The 25801-nt window shown below is 37.2% G+C and overlaps 1 protein-coding gene across 3 annotated transcripts in view; it reads left to right on the top strand.

The window, feature by feature from the left end:
• CADPS2 (calcium dependent secretion activator 2) overlaps positions 1–25801 on the top strand; it is a 729035-nt gene that overhangs the window by 148666 nt on the left and 554568 nt on the right. For all 3 annotated transcript variants that reach the window (XM_069087109.1, XM_069087108.1, XM_069087107.1), the window contains exon 2: positions 6162–6275. In XM_069087109.1, the coding sequence (XP_068943210.1) occupies positions 6162–6275 (114 nt within the window). The remainder of the gene's footprint in view (positions 1–6161; positions 6276–25801) is intronic.

Below are 25801 nucleotides of genomic sequence, written 5' to 3'. Positions count from 1 at the left end.
AATATTTAACAACCAGCACTCTGAAAATATGCATATATGATATACTTTTTAAGTTTAATCTTCATTATTAATATATTCTCCTGTCACTTTCTTAAGGCTAGGTAGTCAGCAAAATAATAAATCAATCCCTAATTTATAGCATTTCTTGTTTTCAAGGTACAGAGGCTCACAGTGGAAATTTAACAATTGAGTCTCTAGCAAACCCCTGCAAGAAACCCAACTGAGCAAAATCATCTCATGGACATTCAAGAATGTTATTAGAAGAACAATAAATAGATGAAATATTGAAAAATATAGTCAAACTTATATGCTAGATTCTTTTTGCCATCAAAGATAGGGGAGCTGCTATATTTGCACTCTACTATTATAGTCCTGGAGATTGGCATATAGAGAAAGTAGAAATATAACATGAGAAAACAAAGGTAGCAAAAGCAGTTTGACTCGACCAATTAAATGTACAGAGAGAAGTCCTGGGATGCAGATTACACAATTTTGAGGAGTTGAAGGATCAGTTGTCAAGGCACCTGCAGAGGGGAAGATATCAGACATGAAAAAAATCTGACATTATTAAAAAAAAAAAGAGGTGAATTAGAGAACACCAGTAACTACTGATGAGTAAACCTATATTCCACCTATATCAAGTTTTCATGACATTAATTTATACATGCTTTGAAAGCAGCCTTGGTGAAAGTATTAGAAGGGAACAGGCTGACTTTTGCAAATGATATTCCACAATAGAGTACATCATTACCATCACGCAATTGAATGAAAAATGTGGGGAATAAAAGATGAAAAGAGCAATGTAGAAGTGAACAATGGACATACATAAAATGTAACAGTACAAACAAGTATTTTGTAGAAGGGATGTAAAGGATATCATTGAAGAAATATTTTATTGAAAAAAAAGATGGGCTAGTCATGTGACAGAAGTGGCATGTGATAGAGAGACCAAATGTTCCTTTGGTATCCTTTGGATGTGAAGGAAGTGTGAAGAGAGCTCTCAGGACATTGGACAGAATCTATAGTCAACTTATGGTGTGATGTTGACACAGAGTCCAGAGAATACATAGACATGAATGAATCCTGACCTACATCATTAAAGTGAAAATCCATATTGAGAAGCTTGCAGGTCCTTTAGCAGAAGTGGAAGACAGAACCAATGATCGAAGACTAGATAAAACCAATACAATGTCATTTTCAAAAAGGATCATCTTGGGAACCCCAGCATCTAGAGAGAACCACTCTGAATGAATAATCACCACTGTCCAAAAAATCAGAATTGAGGGTCACTTAAAGGAAAATTGAAAAGCCTTATCACAAGAATGAACTGGCCACAAAGTATTACCAACTAAGAATATATTGTACAATATAATGAAGGCAAGAACTGAATCTTATTCAGATTTTGTTGTTCCCAAGGTGTTTAGCAGTGTTTTGTACACTCTAAGTGGTTAATAAATGCATGATAAATTGAGATTAGAGTGGATTGAATTGGTCATCAGTTCCCTAATCTGTAAAATGACCCTTTTGGCTCTAAAATTTTATCACTTTAATTCACTGTTAATTTTATTAATCTAATTTAGCATTTATCACTAATATTTAACATTTCTACTTTTAACTAACCTTGTGTATTAAAAGAGATCCAAAAATCTGTCCTGATGGTCTTGTCTTGACTGTTTGGATCAGCCTCATATCAAAATAATGTAGTGGGTTTATCCCTTAACATCTAGTTCTCATTTATCTATCTTGGCCACAGATAATTTGAACTCCTTGTTAGTCTGTTTGAATTAAAGAAAGATAGTTTTGCCTTTCTGTTACCAAAGCCCTTGCTTCCTTAAGAGAGAGGGAAAAATTATATAATGTGATGTCACTGAGGCTATAAAAGTATCTGCTTTTCTCCCATCTCAACAAAAAATCATGAACTAACTTTAGTAGAAGAATGAAGTAACTCTTGTGCTCAGCCTATCTTGTTTAAACTAATCTATGTAGAATAGATCAGTTCTTAAATCAGCCAGTTGTTACTAGCAACACCTTTATAAATTGCCTTCTCTTTCAAGTTCCTTTAGAAATGCATCTTGTGAAAGAGGTTGTATCCCATAATATAGAACATCATATTTGAATAGAATTTAATAGGATTTTTGAACATAGATTTAAATTGATTTTGTGTGGTCATCCTTCCTAGGCTAATTTATACAGTTTCCCTTAGCTTTTCCACATCCCTTTTATTTTTCCAAACTTTTATTCACCTTTGTAGCTATCTCCAAATATATTCCTTTCTGTTAATAGAGTCTAGAATTGTACAGAATTCTTTGTGATGGGAATTTTTTTTTCTGTTTTTCCCAGTTATGCATTCTAACACTTGCCTTATTATCTTCAGTGAAACTCCTCACTCAAATTCATGTTGTAGTTGACCATGACTGATTACTACAGGTTCATAGAATGGCCATGTTAGATGAATCATTGAAATTAGTATAATTTCCTCATTTTAAATAAGAGGAAACCAAAATCTAGCTTCTTCCCCAAGACAAATTAGAACTTAAACTCCAGATAGTTTGATTCATACTTAAATGTTCTTTTCAAATCATGATGCCAGGTTTTAAAAAATATTTTTCTCGTTATATTTCTGTTTTATATTCAAAGTAATCAAAAGGCTTGGAGGGTATGATCTAGAAAATCTTGGATTTACCACCATAAAAGCATCATTTTACAATATACAAGTACATTTACTTCAGGTTCTTGTCATAGTATATTTTCTTTCTCCAAAATTCTGAAAAGGCAATTTATATGTTCTAAATGTATAATGCTCACAGGTCTCCATGTATATTAAAATATCAAATGATTATTAGATTAAATCTAGAAATGAGGCTTTTAATATTTTGCTGCCTAGAGTTCTATGACATGCCATTTTCATTCTTTCTTTTTTTTTTTCCAAATGCTTTATTAACTTCTGGTTACATCATTCATTTCCACCAGATTTTGAGTTACAGTTTTTTCCCCTTTTTAACCCTACTCACCACCCCAAAATAGTGGTCCCACAGGATATCCCCTCCTCCAGTCTTCTCTCTCCCGTATCTTCTCCCATATCCCCTTCAACTTTTCCAGTAGGACGTGGTAGATCTTTATGCCCCAATGCCTGTATATCTTATTTCCCAATTACATGTAAAATAGAATTAATAATTGCATTTAAATATTTTTAAACATTTGATTTTAAAACTTTGAATTCCAGATTCATTCCCTTCCTCTCTTGTCACTCACCCTTACTGGGAAGATAAGCAATTCAGTATAGGTTGTATATGTATAGCCATGCAAAACATTACCATAGTAGATATGTTGTGAAACACTGACTATATTTCCCTCCCTCCTATCCCACCTCCCATTTATTCTATTCTCTACTTTGATACTGTCCCTTTTCAAAAGTGGGTGCTTCCAGCTTCACTTTCTCCCAGCCTTCCCTCCCTTCCATCATTGCCCCTCTCATCCCTTTGCCCCCTATTCTCTTATGGGGTGAGATACCCTATTTAGTGTGTATGTCATTCCCTCCCTGAGTCAAATTCAATGAGAATAAGGTTTTGCCTTTTTGCCTTCGTGTTCTTCCCCTCCATTGTAAGCATTTTCCCTTGCCTCTTCTATATGAGATAGTTTACCCCATTCTGTATCTCCCCATCTCCTCTCGTTATATTCCTCTCTCACCTCTTAATTTCACCTTTTAAATATCATCCCTTCCTATTAAATTGGTCCTGTGCCCTCTATCTGTATACCTATAAGCATATATATATATACACACATTCATATATATATTCATATGCCCATATACCCTCCTACATAAACATATATATGTATATGTGTGTGTGTATTCCTTTCAACTATTTTCAAACTGAGAAAAGTTTCATCAGTTACAATTATCATTTTTCAATGTAGGAATGTTAATAGTTCAACTTTGATAAGTTCCTTATGATTTCTTGTCCCTGTTTACCTTCTCAAGCTTCTCTTGCTTCTTGTATCTGAATGTCAGATTTTCTATTCAACTCTGGTTTTTTCATCAAGAATACTTGAAAGTCCTCTATTCCACTGAATGACCATATTTCCCCCTGAAACATGATACTCAGTTTTTCTGGGTAGGTGATTCTTGGTTTTAATCCCATCTCCTTTGCCCTCCGGAATATCATATTCCAAGCCCTTCGATCCCTCATTGTAGAAGCTATCAGATCCTGTGTTATCCCGATTGTGTTTCCACAATATTCAAATTGTTTCTTTCTGGCTGCTTGTAATATTCTCTCCTTGATCTGGGAATTTTGGAACCTGGCTAAAATATTCCTAGGAGTTTTCCTTATGGGATCTTTTTCAGGAGGTGATAGGTGGATTCTTTCAACCTCTATTTTGCCCTCTGGTTCTAAAACATCAGGGCAGTTTTCTTTGAGAACTTCCTGGAGGATGCTTTCTAGGTTCTTACTTTGATCATGGCTTTCAGGTAGTCGATTAATTTTTAAATTCTCTCTCCTGGATCTATTTTCCAGGTCAGTGGTTTTTCCCATGAGATATTTCACATTGCCTTTTATTCTTTCATTTGTTTGGATCTGTTTAACAGAATCTTGATTTCTCATAAAGTCACTAGCTTCCATTTGTTCCAGTCTAATTCTGAAGCAATGATTCTCCCCATTGAGCTTTTGAGATTCTTTTTCCATCTGGCAAATTCGGCTTTTTTTTTTTTTTATTTCTTAAAGCAATTGGGGTTAAATAACTTGCTCAAGGTTATACGGCCAGTTATTTCTGGGTGTGGTGCTAAGTATCTGAGCCGGGATTCGATCCCCAGGTCATCCCGCCACTGGGGCTGGTGCTCTTACTCGCTGAGCCACCTGGCCACCCCCCAAATTCGGCTTTTTAAGGCATTCTTCTCCTCATTGCCTTTTTGAGCCTCTTTTGCCATTTGAGTTAGTCTATTTTTAAAGTTGCTATTTTCCTCAGTCAGGCTGTTGACTCTCATTTTGTAATTTTCTTGCCTCGTTCTCATTTTTCTTCCCAGTTTTTCCTTCACTTCTCTTATTTGCTTCTTAAGGTCCTCTATGGCCTGTAACCAGCTTGTATTTGTCTTTTGGTGCAGAAGTTCTGACTTCACTGTCTTCCTCCTGTTCCATGCTTTAATCCTTTTTGTCACCAATATAGGAGTGTAAAATTGGGGTACTCTGTTTATTTTGCTTGCTTTGCCGGCTCATTTCACCACTCAGTCACTTGATCCCTTGTCTTTTTGCCACAATAGGACTCTGCCACCAGACAGGGGAGCTTCTGTCCTAAACCTTGGGGTTTTCTCAACACCTGAAGGTATTAGTTGGGTGCCCTCTCTGAAGTCTCCACATGCTCTGGCATGCTAGTCACACACCCCAGGACCTGCACCCTAGACAGCAATGCAAATCCAAGCAGGTTAAAGCAAGAGCAATTACCCCTCAGACTGGTCGCTTGGTCCCCCTACAGTCTGCAGGCCAGGAGCTGAAGCTGCCACATGGGGGTGGCTGCAGGGCCAAGTCTCCTCAGAGGCTTCTTGCCCCGGTGGAAGAGGCCAACGTGCTCCTAACTACTAGATTTCAAAGTCCACACTGCACTGACCTCTCACTTTGTCCTTAACATCTATGTGTTGATAATTCTGGAAACTGCCACAGCTTCTGGTGATCTGGAGTCCCTCTAGCTGGTGGTTGGTCAGGTCTGCCCTGGGGCTAAAACTGCAGTGTGGTGCTGGGCTGGCTGATTCCTGCCGGCCTGCAGGGCCGTCCTCAGTAGAAGGTTAGCTTGTTTGTGTTGTTTTGTGGGTTCTGTAGCTCCAAAGTTTATTCAGAGTCCCCTTTTACATGAATTGGGGGAGATGGAAGCCTCAGTCCCATGGAAGTCCTGTTTTTACTCCCCCATCTGGACTTTGTCCCATGACATGCCCTTTTCAAGCTTGAAAGGATTTAAGATTCTTGAAGTAATGGATGGCTTTTATGGTGGTAATATACATATTTTAAAATGAATGAAAGAAAATGGAGAAAATATTTGGGAAATGTTTGTTTTGTTTTATAAACTTCCATGATACATTGTTATTCTTCTTTTAATATTTACCCTGTATTAAACTATTTATGTATCTTTACATTGGACTTCAGCAGTTAACTTTCTTCCTATCTTCCCTCATTTTTCAGCTTAATAAACAACAGTTGCAGATATTAAAAGAACGATTTCTGGCCTTCCTTAATGGGGAAACCCAAATTGTAGCAGATGAAGCATTTTGTAATGCAGTTCGAAGTTATTATGAGGTAAGTGAAATAATTTGTTTTTGGTATTTTCTATGTTAAAAGTTTTTGTAAGGTCTTATCTGATTATGAAATGACTAGAATTGGTGGTTAATCAGATCTTTTGAAGAGATGAGGCAGAAGGAAATGGTTTGGAAAAATCTTTTAGTAATAGTGATATAGTTTCATATAGCCATCTTTATGTCTATTTATCTAAATTATACATTTTTAATTAAGTTTTCCATAGGAAATTACTATTTAAAACCAATAAATAATTTGTAGGGGATTAAACTGCATACATTTTCCCCTGAAGGAATAATAAACACAATCTTGTCATTCTTGAGTTTAACCTAAACCATCAATATATGTATCAATTTTAATAATTGCCCTTTTATAATCCATTCTTTATACTCCCAAACTAGCAGTTAACCTCTTGTTATTATTTAGTAAGGCATTTTATTATTTTGGAATATATCTTGTCATAACTTATATATTAAATCAAACCCAACAATTTATTTATGAGGATCACTTAATTTTAAAAGTTGTGAATATTTGTAATTTCTTTAAAAAATAGCCTCATTTCTCTTTGCAATATTAGAGGTCATGCCTCTACTTAGAATTAGTATTAAGAGAAGAAATCTAATCTCTTTTTATGTAAAAAGAATGGAATCTTATTTTGCTTTCTTAATTACTTATAGATTTTCATATTTTAATTGTTATTGAAATATTAGCAAATTGAAAATTTTTCGGGGTTGCATGGGACACTACCTTTTAATGGTAGTTTCTTTCCTGCTAATTCAGCTCTTTTTAGGTAATTCTGTAATTTTTAAACTTTTCTTGCTTTTCCCCCAATAATCCTACATTTTCTTTTGAGGACTATTCTTTAAAAAATAACTTAAAATATCTTGCTTCTTTCATTCTCAATTCAGATATTGTATTTCTTATACATTAGATAATATAGAATTGGAATATTTTTTTTCCTTTTTATAAAAATAACTGGTTGGCTATATGTGTTGGCTTCTGTGTTTTTGTTTTCATTTTATTGTATTTTTGTAATGCCCATGTTTCAAGTGGTACTGTTAATAAGCCAGCAAAAGTATTTTGTTATTCTTTTAAGTCTATCTTGCATAATTTGCTGCTATGCTCACCTATAAAAGTGTCTGTAAAAAGTAAACAAACAACAAAATCAGTCTTTGATAAGATATTATTAATTAAATTGAAAACATGGTGTTCTTGTTATCTTTATCTTTAGACATAAGTGCATCCAAACATTTCCTATTTCATTGCTTCTTTCAGCCTCATAATGCTACTTTGGGTTGCTTTTGAGTATAGCTTTTCCATGACTATTGTAGCTCTATTTTTCTAGTCCAGTTGTTATTAATTATCAGCCCTAATTAAATTGCTTTAGATCTTAAACCACTTCTCTTGTTTTACTTTTTCTTTTGTACTTTTATATTTTTAATTTTGTTATATAGTATCTTTGCTTTAGCATAATTTGTTGCAAATTGACATTATCCTGTCCAGTAGCCTAAAAATGTTTCTCTAGCCTTACTTCTACCCCCAAAGTATTTACCAAAAAACATTACTTAAATATCCATTCCTTACCTAGGAGGTAATTTTTTGATGGTATACGTCATTGGATAAGGTCTTTGGAAATAACAGGTTTAAAAAAAATTTACTTAAATGTATTTTTAATGTATCAAAATGAATATTTTCACTGTGTAGTTTTGACTTTACTCTGTGTGTGTGTGTGTGTGTGTGTGTGTGTGTGTGCGTGTGTGTGTGTGCTGGAAGGACTGACTCTGTTTCACTGCCAGCTTGAAGTGTTTGACTTCTGTGCATTAACAATACTGTGATAGAGATAAAAGTCATTGAAGTATGCTCTTTAAGGGCTCCAGCATTGCACATTTCCTTGGAGTGATATCGTTTCTTAACCACAGAATTTAAAAGCACAGTAGGAGAGTATAGTGCAAAACAACTGACTAGCTGTGGAAACTAGCTCAATCCATTTTCATCTGGGCAAGGCCAGACATTTTGAGTCAACCTTGTCATTAGAAGCTTCTGTGAGCATTACTGGAACCAAATAAAGCCATATCAAAACTACTGGTTATCCTAAATAATTTGCACCTGGTCATTGTTGTATAGACTTTATGTGATTGTTATCACTGAAGCAAGTGTCTGTTAAGTATTTTAAGTTAAGTGACTGTGTTTAATTTTTTTATCTGTAAAATGATTATAATTTCACCCAACTTCCAGTGTTGTTATAAGGATGAAATGAGATAAAAATTGTGAAGTAGTTAGTACCGTACCTCACACATTGTAAGCACTACACAAATATTAGATATGGTTATTATTCTATTGCTCTTTCATTTTTAGATTTTATACATTATTTTCTGGCAGCTAAGTGGCACAACAAAGTGCCAGATCTGGAGTCAGGAATACTTATTTTCATGAGTTCCAATTTGAACTTAGACTCCTACTAGCTATATGATCCTGGGCAAGTCACTTAACTCCATTTGCCTCAGTTTTCTGATCTATAAAATGAACTGGAGAAGGAAATTGTGAACCACTCAAGTATCTTGGCCAAGAAAAGCTCCAAATAGGATCATGAAGAGTTGGACACATCTGAAAAACAACTGAAAATTATTAAATTAATTTGTGTCATAAACATAGTAAATACTCTGCTTTTACAGAAGTGTTGATTTTTAGTCTTTGTCTGAGAGCCTCATAATCTCTTTAAATCTGAAGTGGGGCTAAATTCTTATTGACATCTGTGTTCTGTAGTAGAGGGTTATTGGAGAAATAGGAAAAGAAAGGAAGGCCAAAGCTGATTAAAACATTGAAAGGTATATGTGTGTTTTGGAAAGGTTTGAACTTGAAAAGTCAATTAGAGATTGAATTTAGGGAGAGTGAATTTGAAAAAAAAAACTGAGGAGAATTTGAAGTATTCTCTAGTCTCATCTGTTTTGAGATTCTATTTCCTGGTTTAAAGAGGCATGGGATCAGGGGCAAGTAAGGAGGATCACAGAATAGGTTCTGAAGGTAAGACAGGCCAGTGTAAGAAAAGAAAATTGGAAAAACTGGAGGCTGAAACAAATTCATTAAGTGGATTTTGGGGATTATAGTGGGTAATTGATAAAACAAAGTAGGTTGATAGGGCGACTGAAGTGAAATAGATATGATTGTGAGGTTGTTGAGACAACAGAGGAAGTTGAGTGGGGTTGTCAAATTGTTAAGAGGTGATTTGAGATATAAGCATGCACAGATTTTGCAAAAAAAATTGATAAGGCTGAAAATTTCAAATGATATTGAAAATAGAGGGAATCATGTTCTTATTTATGCTGAAAATATGATGTTTGCATTTCTGCCACAACTAGATGATTGTTATTTGTGTCCCAAATACAGTATGATTTCCCTGGAGGAGAAAGTAAAAGGACTGAAAGAAGGCCTCTCTACTTCCCAGACTGTCAGGTTTAGGATTAAGTGTTCCTAAAAGAAATGAATATAGCAAGGAAAAAGAGAAGCATTTGAGATGAAAGAAGGAAAGCTTGACCTTTATGAGGATGTTAGAAAGTGAAAGGATATTACAAAGAACAGAAAGGGAAGGGGGAGAAAAGGACAATTGTATAATTGGAAGTTAGAAAACAGATTTCCAATTGTTCAAGATCTGCGTGCTCTGAGGTAAAAGAAGTTTCTCGTCCTTCAAGGAATTATACAATATAGCCACAACCATTATTATGAGAAATCATCCAGTTTGGATTAGAAAAAGAAGAAAAGGGTAGCATTAGTTGATGATTCTCTGCTGAGAGGTAGTGGACGTTTTGTTGGCTTGTTAGGTCAACCAGTGACTAGTGAGGTCACTAGCATCTTCCTAGGGCACATGTAATAAGGAAGTTGATTCACTGAAGATCCCCTACTCTATTCCAATTAGTGTCAATCATTTTGATATGATTATAGGTTCTATATATTTGGCCCCAGAGGTGTGCACTGCAGATGGCATAATCATGGGAAGATGGCTGGAAACCCTCCACCCTTGTTTTTCCTTGCTGTGGTGACCAAGCCCAGTGTGGCAGAGGAGACTCAACTACAGGGAAAGTCCCCCAAATTACTTCTGTACGTGCACATTATTTTCTCTTGTCCAAAGGGAGCAGGTGCCCATCTTGTGATTACCTAGTCAATTGAGATATTCCTTGCTTTGCCTAACCCGTGACCTTGCTGACATATTGTTTTACTTATTTTAGTCTATGTGTCATATATAAGCCAATGAAATTATTCTGTGTCTGTATAGCTCTTCTTGAATGTTTGCATAGCAAACCCTATAAAAACATGACTGTAAAAGGAGGGGGAATCTCAGATTGTGAATATCTGAAGTCCACTTCATTGTGGACCCTTTAATAAAACGTCATTGGCTCAGAGCTCTTAGTTTCTCTTATTATAGGTTTGGGTAATTATACCACAGTTATAACAGATAACCTTTCAAGAGTTATCAAAACCAATTACAACTATGCAGTTCTGGTGATTTATATGGGCACAAGTGATATTACCAGAAGGAACTTAAAAAAAAGTATTAATGATTATGAAGTTCTATGCAGGAAAGTAAACATCACAGGGTTCCCCCTGTTGTCTTTTCCTCTTTGTTTATTAAAGGTAAGGGATACAGAAAACAAAGGTTAATTTGAGAAGTAAATAGCTGGCTAAGGAATGGGACTTGAAGGTTTGGACTTAAAGTACAGGGATGGCAGATAACTAGCTAAGGAATGGTGTATACTTCACAATAGCTGGGAAGAATGTATTAGCTGGGTGTGTTGCAAATGTAATCAAAAGGACTTTAAACTATTAAAAAAAAAAAAGACAAAGGTTGGGATAAGACGTTCTGTGTATCTCTCCAAAGTTAGATACCATGGAGAGTGGTTACAATGAATGAATAATAATAATTAAATTTCCTGGAACTCACAGGTAGTAAACTTTAAGAAGAGGTCCAGTAGCAAAATCCATTACCTCAATTATTTATGTGAAAAATAACCACAGTTAATGAATAAGAGGAATCATATTTCCCAATGCAAGGAGGCAAATTTGACCAACAGGTAGAAGAATCAATAACAGAAAAATCTATTCTAGATCTGATGTTCCTTACTAATTGGGAGGAACTAATTGCTAGGGTGGGAATTTGGGAAATCCTATGGAAAAAATGACCCCTGCCTCCTAGATTTTGTGATTGAGAAGGAAAGAAAAGCTGGGCACAGTCTGACATGCTCCCAAGATTTTGGAGAAAGCAGATTTTACCAGGTTCAGAGGCAATATGGGTAGGATATTATGGAGTAAAATAATATTGGGAAGGTTATACCATATAGGATGGGAAATAGTCAAGGAGGAAATTCTCTGGGAAGGATGGGGGGCAAGTATTTGTCTGACGAGACTGATATCTACACAGGCAAATTGATAACAAACTTAGATTTATAAAAGAAATATACAGAAGATAAAAACAAGGTCAGATAACAGAGGAAGGTGAATTTAATAATGTGGCAAAGTGCTGTAAAAAACATGTGATGTGAAAGCTCAAAATGAATGGAGGCTAGCAGAGAGTAGGTTTTTAAAGCTATGTCGGGAAGAAAATGAAGATCTAAAAAGGAATGGGAACTTGGATTAGAATGAATGCAATAATGATAAACAATAATGAATAAAAGGAAGAACTGCTTAATTCTTGTTTTGCCTGTTTTATCTGCCAAGGAGAGTGACCTTTGCCCTGGAAATGACAATAAGAAATCACTAACAGGATAGTAAGAGAGCTCCAAGCTGCTCTTGATAAATACAAGCCACCTGGCTGAGCTGAGCTACATTCTCAGGTACTGAGAACTGGAAGATCTAATTACTGAGCCACTGACAGTAGCATTTGAAATATCATAGAAAAATGGAAAAGATATTACAAGATAGGAGAAGGGTGAATGTTGCCCCAGTTTTCAAAGAGTGAAGAGAAAGAACAGAGAATGGAAAAAAAGATATAGGTTATTGAGCTTGAATGTGATGCCTGTGAAAATTCTAGAATGAATTTTTAAGGAGGTAGAGGGTAAATATATAGAATAGGAAGATGGAAGCCAGCATGGCTTCATCATGAACAGGTCTTGCCTGGCTAACTTCATTTCCTTTTTTGGCAGAATTATTGAAATCAGTAGAAGAGAGAAATGCTATGGACGTAGTTCCTCTAGTTCAGTAAAGCTTTCACAGCGTGTCTCATGCAATTCTTATGGGGAAGATGTAAAGTCATGGATAAGATACTAATACAACCAGATGGATACAGAACTGATTGAGGGACCATACTCCGAGAGTAATTGTTGATGTTTCAGGGTCATCAAGACAGGAAGTCTAACGTAATAGCCGCAGCAATCTTCATGTGGCCCTGTGCTCCCTGACGTTTTTATTGATGACTTGAATAAAGGCATAGATGGTATTCTTATCAAATTTGTAGAAGGTACAAAGCTGTTGAGCAGAAGAAGGATCCAAAAGAAGCTCTTGATGGCCTAGAGCATTTGACTGAATCTAAGTTGAAACTGAATAAGAATAAATGTAAATTATTTCTTTTGAGTGCAGAAAAAAATCAGTCTCACCTGTACAATATGAGGAGGGACAAAGGGGCATGTTGAATAGTTAATGTCCTGAAAAAAAGGTCTTGGGATGTTGGTGTGCCGCATATTCAAAATGAGTAAGCAGTATAATATGGCAGGGGAGAAAAAAAGGACTAAGCTGTATTAAAAGAGACAGAACTTCCAGGAATAGGAAAATGATAGTGCTGTTGTATTCTGTTGTAGTCACACAGACACACATACACAGATACACACACACACACACACTCAGAAATTGATAAATGGGACATTGTCCAGAGAAGGGCAACTTTTGTGATAGGTCTTCAGTTCGTCATATGACGTTCAAATGAAGGAATTGATAGTTTAGTGGAGGATGAATTATACTGGAGAGAGACTTGAGGCAAAGAAAGTATATCTTGGTGACTTTGGTCGTTCAAGCATGAGATGGTAAAGGCTTTCACCAGTGTGGTGGCAGTATCAGAAGATGGAAGGGGGTATATATAAGAGATGTTATGAAGGTATAAATGATAGGACTTGACCACAGATTGGATATAGTGGGGAAAGAGGGAGAGTGAAAAGTCAAGGACACCTTAGGCTGTGATACTGAGTTACTGGGAGGATGTTTGGTTTTTTTTGACAGTATTAGGGATTTGTGTGAGTGTTCTGTGAGTGATTTGTGTGAGTGATTTGTATAGGGATGATAACTGAAACCATAGAAGCTGTTGAGATCACCAAGCAAAATGTGTTGAGGGAGAAGAGAAGATGAAGCATCACAGAGCTTTGTGGGACCCCCACCGTTAGTGATATGGATAAAGATTCAGCAAAAGAGACAGGCAAGGCATGGTCAAATAGAAGGAAAATCAGGAGAGGGTGGTGTCCCAAAAACCTAGAGAGAAGATAAGGAATAGAGAGAAATCAACAGGCTCAGCTGCAGAGAGATCAAGAAGAATGAGGACTGGGAAACTGCCAAAAGATTTGGCAGTTGAGATCATTAGTAACTTTGGAGAGAGAAATTTTAGTTGATAATGAAGTCAGAAATCAGACTGCAGTAGTTAAGAAGAGAATGAGAAGAAGGCAGTAGATTAGACATAAAATGGGGGAGAGATAAAGGACAATAGCTAGTGGGGAGGACAGATCAATTGAGAATATTGATATTGGGAGAGAGGTAGCCATGTTTGTGGGCAGCAGGGAAGCAGAAGCAGGACATACAGACTTAGGATCAAAACAAAAGCAGCTCTACTGAAAAAGGGGTTGTATATTTGGAGAAAGCTCAGTTAAGTGTTAAAGCAATTTCAGTTAAAGGAATAGTGCATGAGAAATAATTTTACAAGCAAATGATGCACTATCACCATGTCCTTACTTTCTCCTTGGAACATGATAGCCTCAAGTCTTCCTGAACCTATTGTTTCTAGATTTTGGGAAGCATGATTATCTTTTTCTAGGTGTCTCACATGTGTTGCTACACAGGCCAAGACTGAGGGGGAGCCCACTCTGAGTAGCTACTTCAATTCACGCTCTTCTAGAGTAATGATATCTCTTACCCAAGCATTATGTAGTATTTGATATTTTACTATGAAAAAAAAAGATGTCATCCAGATACCAAGTAAGGGTTAAAGACATAGGGTATAACTTGTAATTTATACAATAGAATGCAATAATAGTTAGCATTGAGAGAGCACTTTAAATTTTGTAAAACACCTTAAAATATATCTTTTTATTTTTGCAATGTTGTTATTCCCATTTTTTTTTTTAAATCGATTTGGAAACTAAGATGGACAGTGGTTAAGTGACTTGCCTAGTGACATTTAAGTAAATTGAACTCAGGTTTTCTTGACTCCACTTCAAGCACTCTATAAACTATACAATTTAGCTGGTGAGGGAAGGAGGGGAAAGAAATAGAAATTAGCTTAAGGGGAATGACATGGACAATTAAAGGGTTTTTAAAAATATAGAAGTGAACATATTTGCAGGCTAGAGGTAATAAGCTAATAGGGAGAGATAAAGGATTAGAAAAGTTCAAGGGCTTATTGATGGGACAAACTCTGAGATAAAGCATATGGGAATAGGAAAAACAGGACAAGGCCAGTAGGGCATACCAAAAATAGTTCTGCAGTTGTAGTCAGAAGATCTGGTTTCATATCTTGCCTCTGCTACTTATTACCTATGTGAGAGTAGGTAAATCACTTAACCTAAGAGTCAGTTTCCTTATATGTCAAATTTAGGGATTTTCCTAGAATGATCTCAGAGTTCCTTCATAGTTTTGGAAATAGATTTAGCTGAATTAGCTTTGGCAAGCAAAAGGTCCACTTAAGAGATTGGAGTAGGGAGGAAAAGATGAATGATGGAGAGGGGTTTCAAGATATAGATGAGGGAAGATGAGGTAGCTCATAATAAATGGACTTAATTTTTCTCTGTAAAGTAGGAAGGGAGGCGATAGCCTCTGTTGAGAGGGTATGGTAAGGGTAATTGTTAGGGAAGAAGGGAATGTAGGCAAGGAAAAATGAGGTGTGGAATGGAATAAAGATTCACTTAAGGAAGAATAAAAGGATGGCCAGACAGCCACAAGATCCCTTTTGGTATCAGAAAAGGTGAATTTGAATTAGAGCCAATTGAGAAGGTTTCTTGTCTTTCTCCAGTGGTTGATTATTCAAGAGTTTAGAAGCAAGAGTTGAGAAGACTCATGAGACAGGGGTGACCAGTGATGAAAATTAGTAAGAACAAGAGAAAGAAAAAGGGAAAAGGTATTGAATGACAATGTTGGAATTGAATTGACCATCTATAGGATCAAGATTATGAAGTAAAAGTGAGATGAGCAGAGGGGGGCAGAGTCAAGATGGCAGAGTAGAATCAGGACATCTCCATGGCTCCAGTTTCCACCCTCCCCAATCCATGTAAAAAGGGGACTCTAAACAAACTTTGGAGCTGCAGAACCCACAAAATGACAGAGAGAAGTTAACCTCCTGCTGAGGACAGCCCAGTGCTCTGAGAGCTGAGCCCAGCCCACGCCAAGGCCTTAGCCCCAGGGCAGGCCTGACCAGCCGCTGGCTGGAGGGACTCCAGATCAGCAGCAGCTGTGGCCTTTTCCAGATTTATCAAGACACAGATACGAAGGACAAAGTGAGAGGTCAGTGCATTCTGGACTTAGGACCCAGCGAGTGGGAGTGCATGGCTTTTGCCCCCAGGGCGAGGAGCCACTGAGATGGCTGGCCTAGCCAGCCAACACCACTTAGCAGCTTCAGCTCCTGGCCTGCAGAGTGTAGGGGGACCAAGCACCAGTCTCAGGGGTAATCGCTCTTGCTTTAACCTTCTTGGATCTGGATTGCAGTCTAGGGCGGAGGTCCTAGGGTGTGTGTCCAGCTTGCCAGAATGTGTGGAGACCTCAGAGAGGGCACCCATCTAATACCTCCTGCAGCTGAGAAAGCCCCAGCGTTTGGGAAAAAAGTTCCCCTGTCGGGTGGCAGAGTCCTACTGTGGCAAAAAGCCCAGGGGTCAAGTGACTGAGGGGCAACATGACCAGGCAAAGGAAACAAAGCAGACAGAAGATTCCAACATTAGACTCCTATTTAGAGGACAAAAAGGAGCAAAGCATGGAACAGGAGGAAGACAGTGAAGACAGAACTCCTGCACCAAAAGCTCCAAGAAAAATACGAGCTGGTTACAGGCCATCGAGGACCTAAAGAAGCAGATAAGAGAAGTGGAGGAAAAATTGGGAAGAGAAATGAGAACAATGCAAGAAAATTATGAAATGAGCGTCAACAGCCTGACTGAGGAAAATACTACCTTAAAAAATAGACTAACTTAAATGGCAAAAGAGGCTCAAAAAGGCAGTGAGAAGAATGTCTTAAAAAGCCAAATTTGCCAGATGGAAAAAGAATCGCAAAAGCCCACTGAGGAGAATCATTGCTTCAGAATTAGATTGGAGCAAATGGAAGCTAATGACTTTATGAGAAATCAAGATGCTGTTAAACAGATCCAAACAAATGAAAGAATAGAAGGCAATGTGAAACATCTCATGGGAAAAACCACTGACCTGGAAAATAGATCCAGGAGAGATAATCTAAATATTATTGGACTACCTGAAAGCTATGATCAAAGAAAGAACCTAGAAATCATCCTCCAGGAAGTTCTCAAAGAAAACTACCCTGATGTTTTAGAACCAAAGGGCAAAGCAGAGGTTTAAAGAATCCACTGATCACCTCCTGAAAAAGATCCCAAAAAGAAAACTCCTAGGAATATTATAGCCAGGTTCCAAAATTCCCAGGTCAAGGAGAGAATATTACAAGCAGCTAGGAAGAAACAATTTGAATATTGTGGAAACACAATCAGAATAACCCAGGATCTGGCAGCTTCTACACTGAGGGATCGAAGGGCTTGGAATATGATATTCTGGAGGTCAAAGGAGCTGGGATTAAAACCAAGAGTCACCAACCCAGCAAAACTGACTATCATGTTTCAGGCGAAAATATAGTCATTCAGTGGAATAGAGGACTTTCAAACATTCTTGCTGAAAAAAACCATAGTTGAATAGAAAATTTGACATTCATATACAAGAAGCAAGAGAAACATGAGAAGGTAAACAGGGAAAAGAAATAAGGAACTTATCAAATTGGAACTATTAACATTCCTACATGGAAAAACAATAATTGTAACTGATGAAACTTTTCTCAGTAGTTGAAGGGAATGGAAATATATATATGTCTATATATGAGGGTATATTGGTATATGAATACATATGTGAATGTGTGTATATATGTTTATAGGTATACATAAATAGAGGGCACAGGACCAATTTAATAGGAAGGGATGATACTTAAAAGGTGAAATTAAGAGGTGAGAGAGGAATATAATGAGAGGAGATGGGGAGAGACAGAATGGGGTAAACTATCTCATACAGAAGAGACAAGGGAAAATGGTTACAATGGAGGGGAAGAATAGGAAGGCAAAATGGAATGAGTCCTTATTCCCATTGAATTTGGCTTGAGGAGGGAATGAAATACACACTAAATAGGGCATCTCACCCTCCAGGAGAGTAGGGGGGAAGGGAATGAGAGGGGGGATGATGGAAGGGAGGGCAGGCTGGGGAGGAGGGAAGTTGGAAGCACACACTTTTGAAATGGGACGGGATCAAAGTAGAGAATAGAACAAATGGGAGGTGGGATAGGAGGGAGGGAAATATAGTCAGTCTTTTACAATATATCCACTATGTTATTGTTTTGCATTAGCCACACATGTACAACCTATACTGAACTGCTTATCTTCCCAGTAAGGGTGGGTGACAAGGGAGGAAGGGAATGAATCTGGAATTCAAAGTTTTAAAATCCAATATTCAAATATATATACTATTATTAATACTATTTTACATGTAATTGGGAAATAAGATATACAGGCACTGGGGCATAGAGATCCACTGGAAACGTCGAAAGGGGTATGGGAGAAAATATGGGAGAGAGCAGATTGGAGGAGGGGATATCCTATGGGACTGCTATTTTGGCACGGTGGGTAGGGGGAAAATGGGGAGAAAATTTGTAACTCAAAATCTGGCAGAAATGAACTCTGTAAATCAGAAGTTAATAAAGCGTTTGAAAAATGGGGAAAGAAATAAAGTGAGATGAACAGCTATCATAGACTGTGTGTGAACAGAAAGGGCTAGTGAGTATAAATTGTAGTAATAAGCATGATAAATTGATTTAGGAGGCATAAAGCAGAAGGAGAAAGTAGAACAGGAGATTATAACCAGAGATGGGAATCTCAGAATTCAAAATCAAGTACATGATGCAGTTATGGATGTTGAATTCTAAGGTATGTCTCCTCCCTCTGGGTAGCTAAAGTAAAATAATAACAGAGGTTTTAGGAGTGTATAAACTAGAAAAAAAATGTGTTTGAAGAAATAGTAATACATATGCTAGGGGTTTCTTTGGAGAAATTTAAACCAGATAATCCCTAAAAGATAAACATACAAGAGAAAACTGCATTACTGAGTGCAATGGAAATGAATCAGGGTCTCTCCAATTCCTGCAGCCCACTGGATACATTAGCAGAATGCATTGGGCAGGTAACAGAAAATAATGCTACCTTATCAGCCAATCCACATATACATCTCTCCAACATCACAGCTATATCATCCAATAGCTTTCAAAAATAATAGCTAATGTCAGCTGCAAGAAACCATCCTCTAACCTGTGGGTTGCTGGAACCAAACAAAGTAAGCTAGAGACAGGAGAGTCAGGAATCCAACAGCAGTTTTACTTTAAAGTGAGGAACGTGCCAGAGCCCTGCCAGTAATGGGGGGGGGGGGGGGGGAAGGGGGAAGGGAGAGGAACCTGCTTTAATGTGTCTAAATCTTGATTTATATACTTGTGGCTGAACAGAGAGTCAAGCAATGTAGGGTTCCAACAGTGGTGAGGCACAACAGAAACAGTGAGGCAAGTTTGGCTAGTGACATAACATCCATTCATAACTTGACATCTGAGCCTGTTGGTGTTTGTTCGAACTCAGAGAACATAAATCCAGAAGATGAGCCGAAAGGATCATTGTTATGCCAAACTCAGGGCAGAGCTTGCTTGCTGGGCCTTAGCTCTAGAAAACAGGGTATCTCCTAATATCTTGCCACTAGCATTTATATATCATTTTGTGGTTTACATAGCACTTTATTTATGTTGTCTCATTAGGTCTTCCAAAACCCCATATAAGATAGGTACCATCCTTTTAAAGATTAGGAAACTGAGGCTAAGAGAAACTAAATGCCTTGTCTAGGGTCGCATAGCTAGTAATTGGCTTATGCAGAATTTATTGTAGACTTTTTCTCATGGCAGGGCCGGAACTCTTTCTACTGTGTTACCTAGCTGCCTAGTAGGGTATAATGTATCAGACTAGGGAGGTGATAGACCCTTTCCTGATTAGCCCACATCTGGAAATTTTTTTCTGGTTTTGGAAGTGACATTTAAGGAATGGCTGATAACATGGGGAGCATTTAAAGGAAAGCAAAGAAATGAACATGGTTAAGGGCTTCTAGATTATCCCAGGTGAGGATCAGTCAAAAGTTGTGACTGTAATAGAGAAGATGACTCAGCTTGTCAACCCTTCAGGACCACCTGAAGAAAACTTCAGTTTGTGCTGGTCTGCTGACTTGGGGAGGCTATTGACTTTATGGGAAACATTGTGATAACCTATTAGGAGAATCAGCCTGTCAAGAAGCCCAGATATTTGGAGATCATCTCAGTCCTTCCACTGCACAAGTATAGAAGGCAACTGACTTTCTCAACCCTTCAGCTTGCAAAAGAAAAGCCAGAAATCTTTTTGAAAAGAGAATGTTGCCCCAATTTTATACCTATCTGTCATGGATATGACTGTAGTCAAGACAGATTATTAAAGATATGCCAAGAAACTGCTAGAATTAATGATAAATAGATCCAAATTGAAGTGTTCTTTAATGAAAACTGAGTGCATGACAAGGAATAAACAGGACATTCTGGGGTGTGCTGCTTCACCTGTAGAAAAGCAGGCTCTGTGTGACATGATAACTGTCTTGACATATTTAAAAGGATCTTACGTGAAAGGAGAGATGGAACTTGTTCTGTTTGTCTCACAGCTTAACTCACTGTTTGCACTGTCCCCCTACCTCAGTAGCTTTGCTGGCTTTACAGCCCTGTTTGGATAACCCCCAGCTGAGGTCTTCATTGTTGGAGGGGACCCCAGTCATACTCAAACCCCTCTCCGCACTGTTCCACTTCCTTAGCAGCCTTTCCCCAACACATGTAGCTAGTTCCTCTCCCCACCCTCTTTTCTAGCTCCCCTTGTCTTGTTTTGTTTTGCTTTATTGGAATGTAAGCTCCTTGAGAGTAGGCACTGTCTGGTTTTCCTGTAATTGTGTCCCCAGTGCTTAGATAGTGTCAGCATATAGTAAACAATCAAATGCTCCCTCCGTCACTCCATTTTTCTATCTATATTTCTAGTCCCAGAGTAAGCAGGTCTTTAAGCAAGTATTGGATGGATACTTGCCATGTATGTTGCAGATCAAAGTATTGTTCAGGCACTGGTTGGGCTAGATGTTCCCTAAAGACCTGTTCAATTCAGATTCTATGATTCTGTGAGTCTAAATTAATTATTGCAGGTGAGAACTAGCTAGGGATTAGGGATTGGGAAGAAGGGAATTCAAAATGCTCCTTTATTTAGGAACATATTCTTATGCAAATAAAATCATCATTTGTATAGGATTTAACTGGAGGCAGAGAATATAATTTTATATTGTCAGCTTTTTTCCCCCTAGCAAACAAATTGTGGTAAAGGAGAGATGTAAACCAAACATGGATTTATAAGGTGTTTTCAGCTTTCTGTTTTACTGAACAGAGCCCATTGACAAAAGCAATATAAAAGCAAAACCCATTGAGAAACCCTCCATTTTACACTGATTTTCGACTATCTGAATCATCATTTTTAAACAAAAAATTATCAAGTAGATGAGAGGGACATTGAGATTCTTTTTCCTTAAATATGTGTGCAGAGGAAAGTAATAATAGATTTATTTCTGTACGTAATTTCCCAAATTACACTTTTCTATCTGATATGTCTGCTTCTGACTCCTACAACACAAGGTTCATGATATCTAAATAAAATTTACTCTCTGATTACTTGACAATTGATATGTCAACCAATAAATCACACTTGTTTGCAAAGGACAGTACATTGCTGCTTAGAGCTTATTATAGATTTTCAAGTCCAGTTATTTTTTAATAGATGTAGAGCATTTTCTTTCAGTGCTTCTGCTAATTTCTTGTCAGTCTTCATGCTGAAGGAAGAAATGGAATTTGTTTAATACAGATTTGCATATCTATTTGCCCCCCCCAAATGTCTAATGGTTAAAGAGATATTTATGTAAAATTCTCAGATTATATTAATAGTACTATGACTTTAGTAATTTTCTAAGGCCTGAAACAACAGATTAAATTGCATGTAAGTCTTAAATTGTGCTAAAGATTGGGTATTATCAGTCTTCTTTAAGTGATGAATACTTAGAATATTTTTGAATATTAACTTTTATTCATGTCAGTAAAGTGGATAGAATTTAAACCCAATTTTGGATTAAGAACATAGGTGCTCTAAGATTTGAATAAATAGAATGTAGTATGTTTGTTCAGACTTTTTCAATCATAGGAAAAGCAAACTTTTTGATATCTTGGGCTAAATTTAAATCCTGGTAGAGTGAGACATCAAATTATCTTGCCTCAGGGGACTGTCACTGACCTAGTTATCATCTTCCTTGGTGGTTCTTGATGCTTTGCTTCTAATAATAATATTTCAAATGCTATTGCCTCAGGAAACCATTACTGACAGTTATTATCTTCTTTGATCTTAATACCTTGTTTCTGATAACATTAGCAATAATAACATTTTCATACTTTGGAACTATGCTTATATTTGCAGAATGTTTCTATCACAGTTACTGATTTCCAGCTCATCAGTTCAATTTAACAAATTTTTATTAAGTAACTATTTTGCACATGGTGCCAGTTTATGAACTGGAGGGTTACAGTGATACTACCTACCCATCTGCATACTTACATAGATAGATACATATGTGTGAGAGTGAGATCTGCATAGAAATGATTGCATCTGTGAGACCAAATGAGGTTGCCAAAGAAGAGAGTCAAAAAGAGGGCCCAGGAGAGAATTTCAAGAGAACTGGGTGATGAATAATGGTCTAACAGTGAGACTGAAGAATGTTCAGGCAGGCAAGAAGAGAACCAGGAGAGAGCAATGTCATGGATGTCAAGGGACTAAAGAAGAAGGATACCCAGGAGAGAGGAGGTTGTCAAAAAGCTATGTAGAGGTAAAGGAGAATGATGATTAAGAAAAGTCGTTTAGATTTTTTCAGAGAAGAGGTCATCGATACTAACCCTTATAGAGAGCAGCTTTCAGTGAAGTGACTTGACTGTAAGCCAGATTGTAATTACTTGAGAAATGAAGTGGATTTTGAGAAAGTGAAAGGAAGTGAGTATATAGACTGCTCTTTCAAGGAGTTTGTCCATAAAAGGGAGGAGAAAAGTGGGGCAATATCTTAAAGGGGTAAGAGGGCTAAATGTTTTATTTTTAAAAGATGAGGTTGACCTGGGCATGTTTGTAGTTAACTGGGAAAGAGCCACCAACAAATGAGAAATAGAGAGAATAATCAAGTGAGTCAACACTTGAAGAACATCAGAGGCAGTAAAATTCAGGGCACAAGCAGAAAGATTGGCCTAGGCAAGGAGAATGACTAGTTCTTTTTCAGAGAATGGAACAGCAAAGGAGAGAAGGTAGATAAAACTCTAGAGCTGAAATTTTTAATATTTCTTTTTATGTACCATGGTCCCTTTTAGTTATCTGATAAAAGTCTATGTACCTCTTCTGAGAATGCTTTTTGAAATGCAGAAAATAAAATACATAAAACTACAAAGGAAACTAATTATATTGAAATAGTTCTAATTAAGAAAAACAATGGACCTATTAGTTGTCTGTGGACCCCAAGTTACGAATCTGTGCTTTACAGGCATATGGATGAGGGAAGATAAGGGAGCTCACAATGGAAGGCTTTGGATATCTCTCTTTTTTTTTTTTTCTTCAGTAATTTCAGTATTGCTAGGAGAAGGGGAAGACTGTGGTATAGAGGCCTTGAGGAGAAGGTTTGGAACAGCTGCTGTAGAGAGTATGATAGTTAATCAAGAAATAAAAGGATTGCACTGCAGTAGTGATGAACAACCCAGTTAGTAGTAATGATGAGGTTTTAAGGATTAGGAAGCACTTTACATACATTATGCATTAATATGCATGCTTTTTTTTGTTTCACAATAATCCTGTAGTTTAGAACGTCTCCCTCCTCCCCTACCCCCAACATCTGGCCTGTAGTTTCATATGTGTAGGGATTCTGGTGTTGAAATGCCCTGTGCTGATACCTAAAATAGCTCTTCTACATATTCCAGTTTGAGAATTACCATAGGGCACTGAGATGTTACACAGCTAGCATGTGTCATAAGCAGGACTTGAAAAAAGATGGAGAAACATTTGATAACAAACCATTTCTACCATGAGAGAAAATAACACTGACACATTTGGATTTTACCATCATGGCATTGGATGCCCTTGTAGAGGAGGGCAGTAAAAAGAAAAGCAAAAAGAGATAAAGCAGCTGCATTAGGGAAGGTAAGGGAGTAAGCATTTATGTAGCTCCTGCTAGGTGTCAGGCACTGTGCTGAGCCCTTTACAAATATTATCTCACTTGATCCTCCCAACAACCCTGGGAAATAGGTGCTGTTACTATTCTCAATTTACAGTTGAGGAAACTGAGGTAAACAGAAGTTAAATTACTTGCCCAGAGTCACACAGCAAGCATCTGAGGTTAAATTTGAACTCAGGTCTTCCTTATTCCAGACCCAGCATGCCATTTACTGTACCACCTAGCTGCATAGAATACATATGGAAGATAATGCTAGAGATGTCATATTTCTGACACAATTAAGGAACCAATTCCAAAGCATCAGAAGGAATGAGAGACTAGAAAAATGTGGAGAAAATCTTGTATTTTATGAATATTGAATTTTTTTAAAAAGGAAAGGAAAAATCAACTACTACCAACCTCAATGCCTGCTTTTACATTTAATGCAGTTTAATATGGTTTTTAAGAGAAACCTATATATGCATCAGGGACATTTTTTTTTTTAAGCAATCGGGGTTAAGTAACTTGCTCAAGGTTACACGGCCAGGTGTTTCTGGGTGGGTGCTAAGTGTCTGAGCCTGGGATTCGATCTCCAGGTCTTCTCAACACTGGAGCCGGTGCTCTTACTCTCTGTGCTACCTGGCCGCCCCTATCAGGGACATTTTTAATGATGGTGCTAAAAGGAAACAGGAATACATTTGTGAATGATGTTCCACAGTAAGCCGTATCTTTACTATTGCACAGTTGACTGATAGATGTAGAGAATGCTATATTCTACCATACTTAATGCTTAATTTTTAAAAATCATCATTTCTTTTGGAAGAACTGAATGTTGACTTAAAACCTCTCTTACAGTAACATGGCTTCCATGCAATAAGATGACCAAGGAAGGGAATTTTGGTATTCAGCAAGATGGCGAGAAGAACTATGAGGCAATAGATTATTATGATTTTTGTAGTAGGGATAGAATTACTTGATATTTTTCTTAGAGCAAGAGATGGACAATTGGGCAAGTTTTCATGTGCTAGCAGGGTAGATGGTAAGATATCTGTACTGATTAAGACATATGTGATTAGATGAGATGTGAAGTAATGGTGTGGTGGCTGGCAAATTTAATGCGTGGAAGTGAGTTTTCATTCACTCTACAGTCTGGAGAACTTAATTCCAGGTAAGGTTCTAAAGCCAAGTGAGTTAACTTCTTGGGTAGGTTAGGAGTATTGTTTCTAAAAATGAAGGTTTTAAGGGGTGGCTCCAAAAAATTACAAATGAAGAGGTGCATAATGGATATGATTAGGCTCCCCATGTAACAGAAATGGAACTCCAAAGACCTGGAGTAAAGGACATCACCCAAGAAATGTAAGCTCAAAAAAGAAAAGATGGGTTGGTCATTTGTGAGAGCGAGGAATGAGAGAGAGTCTATACACTCCACAGTTATTCTTGTAATTTCAAGAGACACTGAGGGAATCTCCAAGAATTTTTGGTGGATCCCCAGAGGTCGACTTGTGTAGAGTACAGGGATAAGAACTGAACGGCATGGACACATTGAAATGTATGTCATTGAAAGGAATATCTATTTGAGTAATATCACATATACATTTGATTATTCTTCCACTGATGCAATATAGGTAATCAAAGCATGAAAAAAAAATCATGCTCTTATAAGAATTAAAATGGCCTGTTGGTCAATGTAAAGACATTTATGGGTGTAAGTAGACTATAGCATACTTCAACTATGATTTGCATATAAGTATCATAGAGGAAATTATTCAGGACATCCATGACCAGAA

This window comes from Petaurus breviceps, unplaced genomic scaffold (genome assembly GCF_028583685.1).
Source record: "Petaurus breviceps papuanus isolate PSGF00001 unplaced genomic scaffold, PetGlider_PUasm1.0 181, whole genome shotgun sequence".
NCBI lineage: Eukaryota > Metazoa > Chordata > Mammalia > Diprotodontia > Petauridae > Petaurus > Petaurus breviceps.
The sequence above is the reverse complement of the archived record's forward strand: the minus strand, read 5'-3'. Positions and strand labels throughout refer to the sequence as shown.